Source organism: Sturnira hondurensis, unplaced genomic scaffold (assembly GCF_014824575.4).
Source record: "Sturnira hondurensis isolate 20B ecotype Veracruz unplaced genomic scaffold, ASM1482457v3 Scaffold0014436, whole genome shotgun sequence".
Classification (NCBI taxonomy): Eukaryota; Metazoa; Chordata; class Mammalia; order Chiroptera; family Phyllostomidae; genus Sturnira; species Sturnira hondurensis.
In genome coordinates this window covers 2366921-2384604 of record NW_028087067.1, presented here as the reverse complement: position 1 = coordinate 2384604, position 17684 = coordinate 2366921, and the positions used below count along the sequence as shown (strand labels likewise).

Below are 17684 nucleotides of genomic sequence, written 5' to 3'. Positions count from 1 at the left end.
GCGCAAGGCCGCGGGTGTCTCCGTAGCGCACAGCCAGCGCCAGTGCGCGCGGGGTTCCCCGCGCGGGTGCGGGCAGGGCAGGTAGCGCCTGCTCCGTCTCAGCAGCGCTGCAGGTGGACGGGCGGAGAGCGGCGGCCGCACGCGCTGGACCCGTTCGCGGTCCCGTTGGGCCGGGTGGGTGGCGTGGTCGGCGGAGCCCGCAGTGCTCCTGGTCCTGTCCTTGGTCTCAGAGGCCGCGTGCCAGCTCTTGATTCCGGCAGCAGCTTGGCTGGGAGCATTTCCTCCGTTTTTTGGCATCGCGGCTGTCTCCTGTTTGGCTTTATGCCAAACAAAATCTGGAAGCGAGAAGGCGAGCCCACAGTTGGCACTCTGCGAGGTGACGGTGTCCCCTTGACTGTGCAGCCTTGGGATGAGGGGGCTTCTGCGTGACTCCCGCCCAGGGGCGGACAGCGCCGTCTGCTCCTAACGCTGCCCACTGGTGGACCCGGCCTCTGTGCAGGAGGGGACGGCGCCCCTGCGCCGCCTCCCGTCTCCCCGCAGTGCCCCAAGCGGCCCCTTTGTGAACCGCTGGTGCGGTCTGCTTGCACCTGCTGTCTGTTTGCAGACATGGTCCTTAACGAAACGCACTTTCTCAAAGGCATTTCCGAAAGTCTTCCCCAGCCCATCGTGCTGTCCGCGTGTCCTTGTCCTTGCCTGTGAATTCCTTTGCCCACGCTCCGTCTCTGGAAATGGCCGCAGCTCAGAAGCATACCTGGCATCCTTGGGGACCTAGCCCTGGCCTCGCACCTCTCGGTGGCTGCCGCGGTGGAGTGTGTCGGAGCCCCTGACAGGGAAGCACCCCAACGAGGCAGTGACAGATGACACCCGGAGAGCTCAGGGCGGGCTCGGAGGCCCTGGGGACGATCGCCGCTGTGTTGGTGTTTAGTCGTGCGCTCTGCGGAGTCTGCCCAGGCAGAGAGCCCAGACGGCTCTGCTCCCAGTGAGCTGCCCCACATCTGTAGGCCTGGGCTGACCCTTGACACGACCCCGGGGAAGCGCCGGCCCCCCAGGCGGCTGCACCACAGGAGCCCGCGGGCTGGGATGCAGGGGTCCTGCTGCCCCGGTCCATGGCACCGTCTGTGAGGGTGCGCGTCCTGATGTCTCAGAACCACTCGTCTCCCTGCCGCATTTTCTCCCGTGTTAGTGTGCTCCGCAACTTGGCGGACGGCATGACGTAATTGCAACAGAATCGATGATCTTCGTCACAAAGATAAAACCCAAAAGACAATCGCCGGCGTTCCCAGGAAACTGGACTACAGCAGTCCCCTGCAGGCTGGTGATGGAGACTGCGTCCCTCCGCTCCTCCGTGAGCTGCCTGCTGGGAGGAGGCGGAGGGGAAGGCACTGGGCAGGAGATGCCACGGGCAGGCCCCACCCCAGGACCCGCCTGGGAACTGCGGCTCCGCCGTCATTTCACCCCGAAAGCTCCAGGCTCCCCCGGATGTGGAGGAAGTGGGCACTCCGCTCCTTGCCTGTTTGTCTGGCGTGGCAAGGCCACACTCACCTTCGCATCCCTTCCCACGGCAGAGCTGTCTGCAGGCAGCGGGAGCACCTGAGTGTAACAACGCCTGCAGAAAGTGCCGGGACATCACAGACGTGCGAGAGGGTTCACCCGCGAGTTCACCAGGTTCACCAGCCTGTTCACAGGGAGTCGGGTCTCCTCCCTCCCGGCCGTGAGCTGGGGTGGGGGCAGGGCCAGCTCACTGGCTGTGCCGTCTGCCCAGGGGAGAGCGAGGACATGCACAGTCTGTCCTCAGCGTGGGGGTGGGGGGCCAGCAGGACGTGGGCCTGTGGCTACGGGTGGCCCCATGTCCCCGAGCAGTGGAGCAGCCAACAGAGAAGCGTCAGGAGCTTGGGTGATGGCTTTGAGCAGGCCGGACGCCGTGTGCACCGTGGTGGCCGCCGGCCCTGGGACTGAGCTCCACCGGGTGGACGGCCACTGCCCCTGGACTTCGGGCAGGCATACCCGTCTCACCAGCCGAGGCCGTGGGGAGGCTGGAGCGTGAGAGATTGAAGGGAGATCTGGTCACCGGGGCTCAGATGCCCGTTTCAAACCATCTGCAAACTCTACAAAAATCTGCTTCAAAATCTGGAAGGAAAGAACAGTGTGAGCATCGTCCTGAAGCGTCACAGCACACTCAGAGAGAACTGGGGTGGTGGGGGGCAGAAAGGAGCCACAGGAGCAGGTAGGTCCAGCCGAGTGCCCGTGCCCCGGGCGGAGGCTGTCCTGGTAGCAGGGCAGCTGCGTGTCGAGAGGCCTTCGCCTGGTCTGCAGCTCTCGGAGGCCCACGCGGCTCAGCGATGACGAAACTCCAGGCACCTGGGGGAGAAGAGCGAGTTCCACCTGCACTTCCAGTTCGTGGCAATGACGGGAAGCATGGCAGGTGCCAGAGAACCGTCCGCCCTCAGCCGCCCTCCCCCTCTTCAAGACCATTCCCTCCCAAGAGACCGCAGGCTGCACCCCAGCAAATCTGCACCTAGACGCTGCCTGTCTGCCTGTGGTGCTGCAGGTGATGCCCAGAAGCCCTTCGTGCGGATACTGCCGTTGAGTCCCAGTTCAGGAAGAATGCGAGTCCGAGGGGTGGGAACTCTCAGAGACATCAGACTGGGCACTTGGGTACCTCGGGCCGGAGTCTGCGCTTGGCAGGGACAAACACGGCTGTTGGTTGCTTTTCCATGTCCCCTCAGCAGCGCCTTAGTCGAACCCAAACCTTCCCAAAGTCTGCGCCAGCCACACAGGTTGCAGGGCCTCCCGGAGGGAGAGCCCGTGTTTCAAACCACAGCTGATCCCGCACTCGGCGGCAGGGAGACCAGCCCTGCGGAAACCTGTGCTCCGGGGGCTGAGATGGGAACTGAGGACGGGGCAGCGCCTCCCTGACCAGCCTTCCCGTCTGCGCACCTGGCCCCTGGCCAAGCAGCCCCTCCCTGCACCCTGTCCCGCCGTTGGGGCTCTGCACCCCCTTCCCTGTCGGCTGCCCAGCAGGGAGGCGGTGGGTGGCTCAGCACGCCCCCTGCGAGTGCACTGCCGAGGACAGGAGGGCCCAGGGAACAGGGTGCACGGTGACCCCGTGGGCTCCTTTTCTGAGCTGGAAAGCCTACCAAAGCATCACACAATTCACTCACTTTTTTTGAAAGTTACATTGTTTAATGCTCACCCTAGGCTGTGTGTATTGGTTTTAGAGGAGGGGAGAGAAAGAGAGAGAGGGAGAAAGTTAAATCAGTTGCCTCCCCTACACACCCCATCCAGGAGTCAAACCGCAGTCTTTTGGTGCACGGGATGAGGCTCCAGCTGACTGAGCCGCCTGGCCAGGGCTGAAAGTCACGCTTTTAAACTCTTAGTATCTGGGAAGCGATGTAGGTTTACATGATGTCAGGGGATGAACCTATTCTCAGGGATGGCAATGGCATCCCGGCTGTGCCCACAGGGACAGGGGATGGGCTGGGACAGGCTGAGAGAGACTCCAAAGATGGATGAGTTCCGGTGGTGGATTCCGAGTGCCGGGCATCAAGGCACCTTGCACGCGTGCCTTTCGAATTTTCGACACGTGTGTGGTTTTCATGTTACAGCCCTGGAGAGCATCGGTCGAGGTTCAAGACAGACGAACCGCCTGTAGTTCCCCTCATGAGCAAGAACGCTGCCTTTAAGAGAAGGTGCCGTGGCCAGCCACACCCTCGATTGCCAGACGGCAGCGGTCCCCGGCCCCCACTGCTCTGCTCTGTGGGTCCTCTCACACCTGTCCCTGGTCTGGGACAGGCGCTGGTCTGGGACAGGCGCTGGTCTGGGCGTCTCCCGGCAGCCGGCTCACGTCTGGGCCACCAGGACCTGTCTCTGAGTGTGTGTCAAGGCCCCTGTGCCCATCTGGTTCCCTCCCCCCAGCACGGGCCTGGGACAAGGGACAGAGCCGAGTGCTGGGCTGCGGGTGTCAGCCTCTAAAGCACGTCGGACAAGCCCCACAAATAAGCAGTGTGCAGGTGCCCTGTTCAGATCTCTGATGTTTGGGGAAACGGAGGGAAGGGAGTGGAACTGAATTTTATTTTCGGGACCCCAGTTATCACCCTGCTGGACAATCTCTCAGACTTTGATGGGTGGTTGCCCCGCAGCCAGTGGGCGTCCCCGGGATCTGGTGGGAAGGCCCATCTCAGGGCCACTGGGTCCTGGTCCGCCTCCCCTCGCACTCGGGTGCAGGTGCCTGAGCTCCAAAGATGGAGCCGGAGTCTGTAAATGGTAAATCCCCAAGTGCGTGAACAGCACATCGATGGTGGTGAGCTCTCTGTGTTCGTGACCACCCGAGAGACCTGCCGAGCCTTGGGGGGGTCTGGCGTGGTCAGCAGGGGCCTGTGTGCCGAGCCAGGAGAGGGCAGAGTCAGGCCGGTGGGATGATCTGCCAGAGGCTCCCAGGGAGACGGACACCCGCAGATGCCGTGGGGTGATTTCAAGCGCAGCCGGGACAAGTGAGACCTTCCGTGGAGGAGGGGCCAGGGCACCGTGGTGGGAAACCTGCCCACCAGGTTCAGGGGTGCTTTTGAGGGTCCTGTGGGTTGGAATGGACCAGAGCTGCCACTTCTAAAATGCTGAGGGCCCGGGATCTGCCGCGTGGGCAGCAGGGGAAGCATGGGGGTGGTGGGGGGCCTGGAGGTGGCGGTAGGAGCTGGCCCCTACCTTTCAGGCACCAAGCATTTTCCTTGCCAGTTCAACCCACAAAGGTCACACCTACCCTCCTTTGAGCTGTCCGGTTCGTTCCACAGTTGTTCACCTTTATAAAAAGTCCCCGATTAATTGGAATCATACAACTCTGATGCCACTGTGGGTTTGCTGAGCCCCACGTCTGGTGAGCGCCCCAGGAACCCTGGCGATGTGGGCGCACTGCAGTAGTGGGGGATGTGGCTGACCCCCAGGAGGGTGTTGGCAGTGGGGGGAGGGGGCAACGTGGGGAAACATGAAAGCCAGTGTGGCCCCCACGTCGGGGCCTTAGGTGCAACCTGCCTTTTGTCGAGTCTGCCTTCCTGCCTGTGAGCCCTCGAGCCGCTTCGCTGGGGCGTCCTTGCCCGTAGAGGCCGAATGTCAGTCATCCAATTGCAGTAAATTTGGGGTGCCCATCTCTGTATCCCCTGGTGGGGTGCTCTTGCTTTTGCTTTTCCTTGACGGCCTCTCCACCTGCTCATTTGTTTCTTCCGAACAGTTCTCGGTAAAATCCGGAGTGCGGTGGGCAGCGCCCAGCTTCTGATGTCGCAGAAGTTCCAGCAGTTTTACTGGCTGTGCCAACAGAACATGGTAAGTGAGCCCCGGCTGCCCCGGCCTGTACCAGCCTCAGCACTCCCTCCTGACATGCTCTCTGCTGCCTTGTTCCTTAAAGATGCCTGCCAGGCGCTGGCGGCTATGGCTCAGTGGGTTCAGCACCTACCGGCGACCACAGGGCCACCGGTTCAACTCCCAGGCAGGGCACATGCCTGGGTTGCAGGCCAGGTCCCCAGTAGGGGGCACAGGAGAGGCAACCACAGATTAATGTCTCCCTCCATCTCTTTCTCCCTCCCTTCCCCTCTCTAAAACTAAATAAAATAAAAATCTTTTTTAAATGCCTGTTTGCAGATAGTCGCATGAGGACAGGATACGCCCAGCTTTGGATAGTTCAGAGCAACCGAGGCCCAGAGGCGGCAAGGCAGGGTGTCCGTGGAAGAGGGGGGCGGGGCCTGCGGGGGCGGGGCCTGCGGGGGCGGGGCCTGCAGGTAATCGGTGCCTGAGTGCACCCGCTGGAGCTGCTGCCTTTGCACCCGGACTGGCTGGCCCCAACCAACTAAAGTAAACCGCTGTCACTGAGAACGTCACACGTGAAGACGATGATATGAGATGGTTCTTTGAATGAAAATGCACAAAGAACACATTTAAGGAGATTTTAGGAGTAAGCGGGGCTTTCTAGCGGACAGTCAGCAGTGAAAGGAGTATACTGTGGGAGGGACTCTGGCCCACAGAACTGTTTCGTCTGCCGTGGGTGAGAAATAATTTGTCCAGGACCGAGTCTTGCTGTTCTGGTGGGAGAGGGTGTGACGATTCCTTCTAGTGGAGAACGCCCTGAGTCCTTCTCCCAAATGGCTTTTATTGGGAATGGTAGGTGTAGGTGTGTCCATGGAGAGCTCACCAATCAATGTCAAAAAGGCTACAGTCACACAAAAACAGGTGTTATCTATAGACAACAATGGAAGGAACACAGACATTTGTCGTAGGTCGGGGTCTGTTTAGTCATGCTGACGCCAGGGGGTCTTTCAGACGTGTTTCACGAGGTAAGGAGTTCACTCCTTATGCCTTGAACTTAAACTTAAACATCCGGTTTATATCACCAGGGCAGAGCAAGCTTCAAAGGACACAGCGTATTTGTGAGGCCTGATTCCCACAGGAACCCTGGCGTTGGTGTTGGGTCCTGCCTGCCACCTGTGTTTCCACTTGGTTTTCCAGGGGGACTTACCAGCCCCTTTCAGGGCTTGCTCTGGCGAGGCTGCAGTCCCCCGAACTGCACACCACTGAACCAGATCAGTTACTACAGTTGGCCTTGAGCTTGGTTCTGATCCCCCTGGCAATCAGCAGGAGAGAAAAACCTCGTATTCATATGTGCACGCACACGTGGACGTTTACCTGTGCTCATTCACCGGCACAGATCTGTGTCTGTGCATCTCCCAGCCTGACTGAAGACAGTGTGCGCTGACTGGTGTCTGGGGAGGGAACCGGTCAGCACTGATGTCACTGTCTAGGCCACTGCACAACCCACACCAGCCCGAACATTGCCACTAAAATGCAAATGGCTCCCGGCCAGGCCTTGCTCAGTGATTCGATCACCGTTGGCTCTGGGCCTTTCATCGGCAAGGAGACAGCGCGTTTACACGTGCTCTTCCACATCAGGGGAGGCACAGCACCTTGCAGTCAGCAATTCACCCCTTTCCATCAGGACCGTGTACAAGGGTGCTTTCTCCGACGTTGCCCAGTCCGCCCTGACAACTGACCCATTACCAGCAGCCAGCTCTGGCGTGGAGTCACAACCAGTGTGTCAAAGAGAAAAGCAGAGCCCAGAATTCCTGGAGAGGGACCGGCCACTGAAGGAAGGTCACACTCTCGTGTCTCCCGGGCGTGTCCCCTCTGTAGTTGCCATCTCTGAAGGGGTCAACCTGTGCCCCCCATTACCCCAGGACAGGTCAGCATCACCCGTGGGGGCTCACGTCTGCAGCTGCCTTCCACAGCAGAGGGACATTGCTGGGGCCTGTCCCTGTCTTCTCTGCCGTAGCAGCTGACATCTGACCTGACAGCTCCCCCTGCCACCGAGCCTTCGGTGCCTCACGCCCACGTCAGCTCACGCCCCACGTCCACCTTGAAAACCCTCTGGTTTTGGAACATGGGCTGTGGCGGCTTCCCTTCCCGCCGATGTCACCGCCTCTTCCAACCACACCGCTGCGGCCTCCCCCGCCACCTTGCTGGTGGCTGGGAGCTGTGGGTGGGTAACTAGTGTTAAGTCAGACAAATGACCCTAGAAAAACGCCCCCACCAGCCTGAGAGCGCCCTGGACAGAGCGCTCGCTCTTCATGGGAAGGCGTTCGGGGAACTCATTTCGGGACAACCCCGGGAGGCGTCTGCCCCACAGCTTGGGGACCACACGTGTGCCTCTAGGGCTGCGGCGCAGGGCCCTGGGGGGGCACATGGCAGTAGCTAGAACTGCGTGCACACTTGCTGGGCCTCCCTCTGCGTGGGCAGCCGGCCCGTGGGGTCTGGGCAGGCCTTCCAGCCCTCAGCACCCCTCGGGCGCGCAGAAAGACTGGGATCCCCTCTGCTGGGGCCCTGGGGGCTGAATAAGGACGCTCACGCCACCCAGCTGGGGCAGGGCCATGACCAGAGGCCTCGACGCGCAAGGAACCTGGACGCCTAGTGGGACAGAAGAGCCACCTCCCAGGTCCTGGCTGTGCCTGGCTACCCAACACAGGGCCACCTCTGCTCCAGGGAGCCCTGGGGACAACGGTTTGGTCAGCCTGGTGGGGTGACAGACGTCTGACCGTGGGGGACGTGCGCCTGGACGCAGACACTCTGGGGCCCAGCCGTCCGCCTCTGGGACTTGCCAGCGGCAGCCCATGGCAAGGTCACACCCAAACTGATAAAAAGCGGACCGTCCTTGCTCCTGGGGCATCTTCCAGAGGAGCACACCGCCAGCTGCCCCAAGGCTCAGACTGGGATGCAGCCCGCCTTTGCCCGTGACCTTCCGAGGACCTCGGCACCTGCTGAGCAGGCTCACTGGAGGGAGAAGACAGCCTGCGGCTCCGGCTGCGGTGGGCCGCGAGCGCCCTCTGGCTGCTCATCTTGGGAACAGCCTCAGACACAGAAACGCTAGTTGCCTGGGCCTGGCTGCCTTGCGAAGAAGGGGTTGGGGCCCAACAGCGATCCTTTTCGACGTGGATGTGAAGCCAGGCTGCTAGAGACTGAATGTCTGTGTCCTCAAGTTCACGTGCTGGAATCCGGACATGGAGTCAGGAGGAGCCCTTAGGGGGTCACCAGGTCATGTGGGTGGAGCCCAGTGATGGGGTGACGCACCCCACAGAGCTCCCTCCCCCTCCTGCCTCCAGGGACAGACAGTGGGGGGCGCTGTCTGCACACCAGGAAGAGAGACCCCCAGACCCAGAACCCGCTGGCCCCAGGCTGGGAGGGGCCCCATCTGGGCTTGTTCCCTCACCTGCACGGGGCCTGTTCCCGCCGCCCCGGCCCGACTAAGGCCAGGTTATGGGGAGCTGAAACCAAAGCCAGCTGAAGTCCCTGTTGTGCTCTGTTTGAGCGACTTATGAGTAAGCCGAAAACCGCTCGTTGTGAGCCAAATCAGATAAATATTTGCCCATGAGAAAGTCCTGTTCAGCGAGAGGGGCCCTGGCTGCACCACGGAGGCTCTTGTCTGAGCCCCTCGGCCCGGGCTGCAAACCCACGCGCCTGTGGGTAGGCCAGGCCCCGCAGTGAAGCGGCCCACGGCCGTGGGGCCCTGGAGGTGGCCTGGGGCGGAGGCCCACAGTGTGCCTGCCGGGGCGGGTGGCCAATCAGACAGCCAACAGAACGGCATTCGTCAGGCCATGGGTGGAGGACAAGACATGACCCTGGGCCATGCACGGCCCACGGGCTGCCAGCCTGCAGCTCTGCAGCTCTGTGCCCTCTGAGTGCCAGGCAGCAGCCCAAGAGGTCGTCTTGTGCGTTCATGAGCCATGGGTCCCCTCTCTGCACAGGCATCGCTGCCATCGGCCTCAAGCGGAGGGGCAGAGCTGGCCCCCGGTCCCAGCCGTGCCCCAGGCCACATGGGCCCAAACCGCACCCGTCTGACCAAAGCACGGGCCCGTGGCTTCCAGGAAGTGTCCAGCGTGGGAAAGCCTTCCTATTTGCCACCGTGCCCAGGTCCTCAGAGAGCATTTTCGGGATGAAACAAGGAACAAGCACAGGGCATATCCAGCTTTAATAAACTTTATTTTTCAGAGCAGTTTTAGGTTCCCAGCTAAATTGAGGGGAAGTGCAGAGACTTCTCACACCCCCGGCCCCTCCCCACGCACAGGCTCCCCACCATCAGCACCCCCACCAGACGGATGAGCCTGCTTTGACACGTCAGAGTCCCCCTGAGTCCACAGGAGACATCAGGGTCATTCCGGGTGTCGCCCATTCTGTGGGTTTGGACAAAGGCACGATGACATGTACCCAGCACCTCACAGAGCAGATTCACTGCCCTCAAACCCCCTGGGCTCCTCTGTGCCTCCCTCCNTTTGAGCGACTTATGAGTAAGCCGAAAACCGCTCGTTGTGAGCCAAATCAGATAAATATTTGCCCATGAGAAAGTCCTGTTCAGCGAGAGGGGCCCTGGCTGCACCACGGAGGCTCTTGTCTGAGCCCCTCGGCCCGGGCTGCAAACCCACGCGCCTGTGGGTAGGCCAGGCCCCGCAGTGAAGCGGCCCACGGCCGTGGGGCCCTGGAGGTGGCCTGGGGCGGAGGCCCACAGTGTGCCTGCCGGGGCGGGTGGCCAATCAGACAGCCAACAGAACGGCATTCGTCAGGCCATGGGTGGAGGACAAGACATGACCCTGGGCCATGCACGGCCCACGGGCTGCCAGCCTGCAGCTCTGCAGCTCTGTGCCCTCTGAGTGCCAGGCAGCAGCCCAAGAGGTCGTCTTGTGCGTTCATGAGCCATGGGTCCCCTCTCTGCACAGGCATCGCTGCCATCGGCCTCAAGCGGAGGGGCAGAGCTGGCCCCCGGTCCCAGCCGTGCCCCAGGCCACATGGGCCCAAACCGCACCCGTCTGACCAAAGCACGGGCCCGTGGCTTCCAGGAAGTGTCCAGCGTGGGAAAGCCTTCCTATTTGCCACCGTGCCCAGGTCCTCAGAGAGCATTTTCGGGATGAAACAAGGAACAAGCACAGGGCATATCCAGCTTTAATAAACTTTATTTTTCAGAGCAGTTTTAGGTTCACAGCTAAATTGAGGGGAAGTGCAGAGACTTCTCACACCCCCGGCCCCTCCCCACGCACAGGCTCCCCACCATCAGCACCCCCACCAGACGGATGAGCCTGCTCTGACACGTCAGAGTCTCCCTGAGTACACAGGAGACATCAGGGTCATTCCGGGTGTCGCCATTCTGTGGGTTTGGACAAAGGCACGATGACATGTACCCAGCACCTCACAGAGCAGATTCACTGCCCTCAAACCCCCTGGGCTCCTCTGTGCCTCCCTCCCCCCAGCCCCATGACACCCCCTGATCTGTCACTGCCCCCAGTCTCTCCTGGTCCAGGACGTGACAGAGTTGGAATCACGCTGCGTGTGGCCTTTTCCTGTTTCAAGCCGTCAGCAAATACTTGTGTAAACTGCTGTGGATCCAGCGGGCCTCGGGAATATTTATCTGAACTGGGGTTCAGCTCCTTTCTGACCCAATCCTGGAAAGGCGCCCCGCCCCTCAGCCCCGCCCCCACGAAGCCTCTCCCCCGCTGTCTGTCCACAGGACCCCAGCGCCATGCCCAGACCCACCTCCCAGGACCTGGCCGGCTACTGGGACATGCTGCAGCTCTCGGTGGAGGACGTCAGCATGAAGTTCGACGAGCTGCACCAGCTGAAGCTCAACGACTGGAAGATGGCAGAGTCTCCAGACAGGAAGGTAACTGCGCCCCGGGCCGCCTCCCCGCACGGGGCTCTGCAGGCTCCCCCCTTCCTGGCAGCGCGGAGCGCGCACTCGCACGTGAACGTGCATTCGCACACGTGTGCGTGCACGTGTGCACGTATAAACTGGGGCGCAATTCAAGTCATGGGCCACATTCTTTCCTGCCGTGTCTCTGGGATACAGTTTGGGGAAGACGTGAACTGAAGGTCACATCCAGTCTCGTTTCTCGGCGAGATTTGTCCTCTGAGTCCTTCCCCGGACTCAGAGGGTCATTCTGAGGTTCCCACAGAGTCACAGGGCCGCCTCCCATCTCCTGCGCGGACAGACTTTCTAGCTGGGTGTCCGCCGTGGAAGACGAGACCCTCTGAACTGTACCCAACAGTCTGATTACGGCAACCTACCATCCATCGGCGCTGGCCCGTAGAAGGGCTGAAATGTCCCATGAAATCTGAAGCTTGTGCTTTGATGTCTCCCCTTAGGGTGTCATCTTCGGTAGGGACCCCAGAGAGCTGTGGGTTAGCCACACATACAGTGGTTTCCTAACCGTTTAGAGAAGTCGTGAGCAACGCTCGCCTGAGTTTTCTGGCAGACACTGTCAGAATAGAAGGATGAAGAAAAGCAACCTGGCAGACTCCGGGGCGCTGGAGCGTAACTCTCAGCTGAGGACGTGCACCCGGGCCCTTAGCTTGGAGCCTGCCGCCGCCCCCAGCTCCTGTCCCCAGAAGGGGACCCTGCCGGCCTGGGCAGAGCCAGGCTGGGGGCACGGGGGCCTCCTCGAAGGCTGGGCAGTCCTCCCCGGGAAGCAGTGCAGGGTGTGGGTCAGCCATTAGCCCGGAACGCACATTGGAGCCCCAGGTGACCCGTGGTCACTCTGAAGTGAAGGGGACATGAGTAGTGGGGGTGAGCGAAAGCTTGGTGGTTTCTTGGGACCCCCAAGAAGGGCGGTTTTCATGAACCCCTTAGTCCGGTCCAGGTGGGGGCCCGTGGCAGGGCGTCCAGTGGCACCTTCCAGAACATTGGGCACTTGAGACCTGGGTGGGTGTGCACCCAGGCGAGTGGGCCCGAGAGGGCCACGTCCAAGTGGGTGTAAGATGGAGGATATGGAACTGCAAATGCGCAGAAGTTACCTCTTCATCTGCAAACGCTGTGCCAAACGCCCCCCTCCCGCTCCCGAGGCGTTGGAGGGAAGTGTAAAGGCGGCCCCCACCCACGGGTGCGGGGCAGAGCAGGGGCTGCCCTGGGTTCGGAGCAGGGCCGGCGTGGGTGCCCAGTTCCGGGCCTGGGCGACCTTGCCGGACGACCCCAAACCGTGCGCTTCTTGTGCTGCTTTTCAGGAGGAACGGAAGGCCCCCCCGCCAATACCAAAGAAGCCCCCCAAAGGGCGACTTCCGATCACGCGAGAGAAGTCCCTGGACCTGCCGGACAGACAGCGGCAGGAGGCCCGCAGACGCCTGCTGGCCGCCAAGCGGGCTGCGTCCTTCCGCCAGAACTCGGCCGGCGAGCACGCGGACAGCATCGAGATCTACATCCCGGAGGCGCAGACCCGGCTCTAGGGCCGCAGCGCCGTCCCGCCCTCCTCTCCGCCCTCCCCACGAACGCTTGTGCAGGTGGTCCCCCCACCCCCGTTCCGTCACATCTGCCGCCCTCGCCATCTGTTCTGGGTGCTGCCGGTCTCCGGAGCCTGCCGCGCCCGCCGCCAGAAGGACGCCGTTTTTATTCCCGGATGTCCGACTCACAGCCAGCCTGGGGGCGGCTGGCCACTCTGCTCCCGGGAGAGTGGGACACGCGTCTGGGGGTGGGACCCGGCTCACCTTTTGTTATTTCTATTTTTTATAAACTGTGAGATAATTAGAGGCGAGAACAGCAAACGAGTACAAACGGGTGCGTCCCCTACTCCCTGGAGTGTTTGTCCCCCCACGCGGCAGGCACTGCAGCTTGAAGGAGGGGGGCAATCCCCCCACCCCCCACCCTGGCCTGGAGCTGCTTCCCTGAGCCCAGCTGACCTGTCACTAGGTTCTGTGGGCCAAGTTCACGGTAAGGAGAAGTCATCTGTCCAGCCACCAAGCGCCCCACCACCTGCTTCTTCATAACTCAGGGGCCCAGGCCTGACCCCTGGGGAACGTCCCGCACCATCAAAACGTAAGTGACACGTCCCTCTCCATGAGCGAGAGGGGACGATCGAGGTGGGGTCGTGGGGAGAGCTGGCGCTTTGGTGACCGGCGTGCGAACCCCCAACGCGTCCTGACTCTGGGGAGGGGTCACTGTGGGTCCCGTTTCTCGGTGACTTCAGACCCCGCCCACGGTCTGTCCTTCATTTCCATCATTCGTGGGCTACGTGTGTTTTTTTATAGATGTGTGCATATATTCTCAAACGGCTCTATCAGTTGACTTTTCAGGGTATCCTTACAAACGCAAAACAACAGAGTTTGCCTGTGTCAGAGGACAGCCGCAGTGCCGTGGAGAGTTTAAGAGCCTTGAGTGCGAGTGTGCATCTGCCTGGGTCTGAGCAGGGAGGCGATGCAGTCCTATCGCGTGTTTCTCCGGGATCCCTGCGCGCCCGGCGTCTGCTTTGAAGGGTGATGGGGAGGAGGTCGCCCTGCCCTGCCCTGCCGTGGGGCGACAGACGGGTTTCCCACAGACGGGTTTCCGTGGCTCTGGTGGGCACCAGGGAACAGCAGGGAGGATGAAACCCAAGGCTCCCGTGTGCGTAACCGAATCACGGTTTCCGAGGCAGAGCCTGTAACTGTATCCGTTTGGCCCCGGACTCAGAGCCCTCCCTGTCCCGCCAGGTGAAAGCAGGCCTCGTCTTCCGCCTGCCGCTGCTCCGGGCAGGGCTCAGCCGCGCAGAGCCACTTCCCGGCTCCTACTGTAGCACTTTGTCCCCCCGCCCCCCACCCGTGACTTGCACTTTAAGCCCTGCCCACCTCTGTCTGCACCCGGCCACCCGGCTGAGCGCGGCGAGGGCGGCGGCCGGCCCCCGGCAAGCCCGCAGGTCCTCCCTCACCCGTCCATCCCACCACGCATGGGGCTAGTCCGGGGCACAGTGGACGCTAAAGCATGTCTAGCTTCAAAGTTTTACTTTTTTAAAGCTGAGTAGTTACGAATTCCCTGTAAGAACAACACCCTGTACACGGAACCTCATATCCAGTATATATTTTACCAAACAGCCTTAAAATATATTTGGAAGCAAAAATCAGTACGAATGTATATCCTTGAAAAATGCAAAAAAAAAAGTTTCCCTGAAATATTCTTCTATAATGAACCCTACTTCCCCAGAGTGTTCAAAGCATTTTTTTCTACCTAAATAAATTCCTAAACCCTGGGCAGTGTCCCATGCGATGCTTCCCCCTGCAGTATGTTACGAACTCACACGGATCTGCAAACACGGCATTTAGACTTCAGAGATGGACTCGGTGGAGGGCCCGCCCTCTGGGGGAGACCCGCAGAGCGGCGGAAACGCCGCCCCCGCGCCCGCCGGCTCCCACGCTGGCCCCCCGGGCAGCCCGCAGGTCTTCTGTCCTTCCACCTGTACGAAAACGCAACAACAAATTATAAAATTAGACAATAATTATTTATTTTGGATCCCAGACTCTCTCATCCTGACTTGAATGAAAGTATTCGCTGGATTGGGATTCTTTTTTTTTTTTAAATGTTTTGCATCGTCACTTTTATCCTAAAGTTCCCCAAAGTCTTGGCCTCACCCACCCCACAGCTCCATGTGACAGCAACCACTGACTGGAAGTGGGGAGGTGTAGGGACGTGCTTGGTCCACCAAGCCCCAAAGGAGGTCGCGGCCAGCGGAGCGGATGCCGGACCCCATAGAATGTGACCTGCTCGCGCGGCAGCCCCCGTGCAACAGTGCCGGTTCCCGAGCCGCGACCTTCCGTCCCCGATGCAGAGACAAGCCATGTTTACACATTTATATGTAAAGACAAATAAAACTGTTTAGAATACTCGCGGTAGTCAGCCCAGCGAATTCATTTCTAGCAGGCGCACGATTCTGAGCTGGGGGGGGGGGGTGGGGGTCCNGGGGGGGGGGGGGTCGTCCCTGCAGCGCGGCAGGAGCCGGGCTTTCGTGGGAGATGGCGCACAGGTTTGAGAACACCTGATGTGCGGCGCTCTGTGAACGCGTCGGGAGGAGGGCGCAGCGTCCTCCGGGCTCCGGTGCCCGCGGTCCCTGAAGGGACGGCCGGTAAAGGCTGAGACGCAAGAGCTGCTCAGAAACCTTCCCCTGGCAGCAGCCACGAGGCCGTCCTTAAGCCCTGATGCCCTAACGCCAGCACCGTGAGCAGGACCGCGAGTCTCAGATGCCCTGTGAGAGGCGACTGGCGCGGTTGGGGTGTAATTCGACTCCCTCCCACGCGCTTGTTGTCCTGTGTTTAACGGGAGGGAGTTTCTCTTGCCGACCTGTTCCTTGTCTTCCCCAGCGGGTTCATGTACCAGTCCCAGAATGGCAATCAGAAATCCAAGTCTTACATAATACAAAAAAACCCTGCACATTTTTGTTTAGAAGAAAGTGTGATTAATGTTTTCACCTCAAGATTGATGCTAAAGACTTGCAGCATGAAACACAACCATCGATTCTTAGGGAAAATTAAACAGATCACCGTGAACTTCCCTCTTTTAGAAAAAAGTAGTCCCGAGCGTAGGGACCTCTGGGCAGGCTGCCGTGGGCAAGGCCAAGTGCCTGCGGCCAGACAGCCCGACTGCAACCATGATTCTTGCCTTTCCTGGCCGTAGGGAGCCGCCACTGCCCCTGTCACCTTCGTCATTAGGTGCCCACGCCAGTGGCCTCTGTTTTCTGGGCGTGGGAGCCCTGCCGCCCCGCCCACTCCAGGTGGACTTCTGCTGGGACTCTGGTCAGAGCGAACACAGCAGCACTCGCCGCTGGTTGGGGCAGACCCATGGGGGGAGTGGGGAGGGGACGGAGGGAGGATGTCCCTTCCCTCTGGCTGTTCCTCAGTCAGTCAGGCTGGCCCAGTGGCCAGGGACACGGAGGACCAGGGACACACTCGGGGAGACATGGCCAGCAGCCTCGTTCAGAGCTCCGGCAGGTTCTCAGGACCTCCGAGTACCACGTCCGGGGTCCCTCGGGCACCTGTGGGTCCTCAGGCCCTGTGGGGGAGCTCACAGAGGGCAGCATGACCCGTCCCCGCAAATGGGAGCCCATCGCCAGGACATCCCAGCCACGGAGGGTAGCGTCGGGTCCCTGGGAACAGGCCTGAAGGGTCCGTTCTGCGTCTTCCCTGAGAGCTCGTTCCTGCCTCCTTTCTCCTCAAGGCTCCAACCCCCTTTTCGTTTCCCTCTTTACTGAAACTCAACCCACTAACCAGATGGGGCCCATGCCATGCACACCCCTCGGAACTTGCCAAGGGCTTTTTGTTTTTATCTGCACGTTTGTTTACACTAGATTGAAAGTTTTGGTGGTAAACGGTTCCAAAATGTGAAGATGAGGTGGAAGGCCACAGGCATGTGGTCAGCTGCTGGCCAGCAAGTGGCTCGGCCTCGGGGGTAGGGCAGAGGACAAGCACTTCGCTCCCCGTCCTCCATCCCTGGATCCCCTGATCTCAGTGCCCGTGGGTGGGGGCAGGGGCTGGGCGGGAGTCTGCCCTCACAGCAGGAGGGCGTCGGCAGCTGCCAAGTTTTGCAGCCTCGATGACGACAGTCCCAGGCACCACAGCCTGTCCCACCGCAGCCAAACACCCAGCAGCACGGTGGCCACAGAACGATCTGGAAGCGCACGGGGTGCCCAGAAACCGGCCACTGGGTGTCCAGGCGCATATTGGTCAGCCACCGAACTCCACGGTGTGGCGCTCCTGTCCCTGGTTCTGGTCACAGAGCACGCAGATCAGTAACACCTGGCTCTCAAGTCCTTTGTGCACCTGGGGAGCAGGTGACTCTTCAAGGTGCCCGGGTCCTCTTCTCAAGTGCTGTCCCCCCACAGGTGTGGCATGCAAGGTCGAGGCAGGTCATAACCCCTTGGAATTAGGGCCAGCAGGCTCAGGGCCCCTCTGCGGAGTCCGGTCTCGGCCCCAGCAGGCGGCAGATGAGGGCCTTCCTTGCAGGCATGGGGGTGGAGAGACACCCTTGGGCCACCCCTCGGTTCCTTCTGGCTGAGATGTCACGTGTTTCTGGCTGCTTCCGTGAGCAAGAAGCAGGTGCCATTGGGAATTAGCATGTTTTCACTGACACTTGAGCTCAGTGGCGTCAGAGCAGAGCTAAAGGGCATGGAGCTAAACGCTGACAGGAGAAGGAGAGGCGGTTTGAAGCAGAAAGCTGGGCCAGGACATGTCCGGCTGACAAAACGCACTGTGGGCCACAGGATCCGGCCTGTCACCGGCTCTCGGTCAGCCCACGTCACACCACAGAGACTGCAAGGGTCTGTGGGGACGAGATGCTGGTGCACACCACCGACGGTGCCAGCCGCTGTCCCAACCCCGCCTGTGTGCCCCAAGGAGAGAAAGTGTTTCAAGTCTCAGTCCCAGCTCCTGACAGATGACTTTCT

The 17684-nt window shown here is 60.7% G+C and overlaps 1 protein-coding gene across 1 annotated transcript in view; it reads left to right on the top strand.

Annotated features, from left to right (window-relative positions):
• The window catches only part of DLGAP2 (DLG associated protein 2), an 86926-nt gene extending 72568 nt beyond the window's left edge, over window positions 1–14358 (top strand). The window contains exons 11-13 of the mRNA XM_037063384.1: window positions 5219–5310; window positions 11024–11176; window positions 12514–14358. Coding sequence (XP_036919279.1) covers window positions 5219–5310; window positions 11024–11176; window positions 12514–12732 — 464 coding nt within the window. The 3' untranslated portion in view covers window positions 12733–14358. The remainder of the gene's footprint in view (window positions 1–5218; window positions 5311–11023; window positions 11177–12513) is intronic.
• Window positions 14359–17684: the final 3326 nt, after the last annotated feature.